General features: G+C 52.8%; 1 protein-coding gene across 1 annotated transcript in view; it reads left to right on the top strand.

Moving 5' to 3' along the window:
• Positions 1-114: 114 nt before the first annotated feature.
• LOC113211021 (leucine-rich melanocyte differentiation-associated protein-like) overlaps positions 115-1,313 on the top strand; it is a 12,986-nt gene continuing 11,787 nt past the window's right edge. The window contains exon 1 of the mRNA XM_026429256.2: positions 115-290. Within this exon, the coding sequence (XP_026285041.1) occupies positions 130-290 (161 nt within the window). The 5' untranslated portion in view covers positions 115-129. The remainder of the gene's footprint in view (positions 291-1,313) is intronic.

The raw sequence follows: 1,313 nt of genomic DNA, 5'->3' as shown, positions 1-1,313 counted from the left end.
AGAAATGGCCGTGGACCGGCCCCCCCGCCCCGCCCCGCGCTTATCAGCCGTCGCGCCGGTCCGCGAGGGACCCCAGCTGGGCGGAGGCTGCGTGGACCGCTGTCATTGTGCCGAGCGCTGCCCGTGAGCATGGAGCTGGTACTCATCGCGTTCTGCAGGCCGTCGCCGTGCGCCGCCGTGTGCGCCGCCAAGCAGGGCCGCCACCACGCCGGCGCCACCATGGTCCCGGCGCTCGCCGTCGCCCCCTCCAAGGTCTACCACAAGCACAAGCACGACATCCTCTGCGGATTGTAAGTAGTAGCAAGTAGTGTGCGACTCTTTTGTGATTTTGGTGATTGCCATTGTTTTTGTTGTTGTTTTTGGCGGGCGCGTGGTGTGTTGTCGTGTGTGTTGACGAACCTCCTGACAGCTACTATGGGAAGGAGTTTTGCAAGTCCGAATGTTGGCAATCCTGACCTGCTACAGTAGTTATTGAGAAGGAAGGTCGAGGCCGACCGACGGCGCCTCTGTTCTGTGACAAGTGTTTCGATTACCTCCAAGTCTCTGTTCAACGATAATAGTGAATGATGCCCGAAGTGTTTAACTTAGTGACCACCATTGCTCCAACACCTGCCAACATTTTCAAATTTGTAACTTCCTAAATCTACTTAAATTATTACCAAAATAACAGTGATAACGCTTTGACTCTTTGTCAGTGACTTGATGTTATACAGGTTGGTCCATAGACCCCTTCCTTTATTTTGCTTATACTGTACCGCATGCATGCGTGCGGGCGCGCTTGCCTACTGTCTCTCACCATAGGCGCCTTATGGCCCCGTGCGAGTATGCAACCTGTGCGCACGCCTACATCCGGTACAGTATAAGCAAAATAAAGGAAGGGGTTCTGTGGACCACCCTTTTAGTACTGGTGCAAACTCGTGTTTACCAAGTGCCCAAACAAGTTGATATCCAGTTAACTGGCAACACCTTTCGACGTCGTCGTCGAAGGATGTCCTATAGTAACTTTGATAAAATACCTGATTTTTGCTCAGATTTCTGTTCACTTCTGTCACACTCGTCGTGTGAAATGATTCCGCTATCATTTTAAATTTTGCCGCGGTGACGGACATGAGTTGGAAAGCGCGGGAACATCTGCACACACACACACATACACACAAACACACACACACACACCTTTGCCAAACACCCGGTTTGCGGTTTCGTTATCACAGCCACAGCCACCCGCACGCGTCTGAGGGGGGGATGATCCCACTGCTGACATACGGGGGGAGGAGAGGAGACGTTCCGTCAGAGAGAGAGAGAGAGAGAGAGAG

This window comes from Frankliniella occidentalis, unplaced genomic scaffold, assembly GCF_000697945.3.
Source record: "Frankliniella occidentalis isolate FOCC.00 unplaced genomic scaffold, Focc_3.1 Scaffold3, whole genome shotgun sequence".
Lineage (NCBI taxonomy): Eukaryota > Metazoa > Arthropoda > Insecta > Thysanoptera > Thripidae > Frankliniella > Frankliniella occidentalis.
Note: the sequence above shows the minus strand (reverse complement) of the source record. Positions and strands in the feature narration are given on the sequence as shown.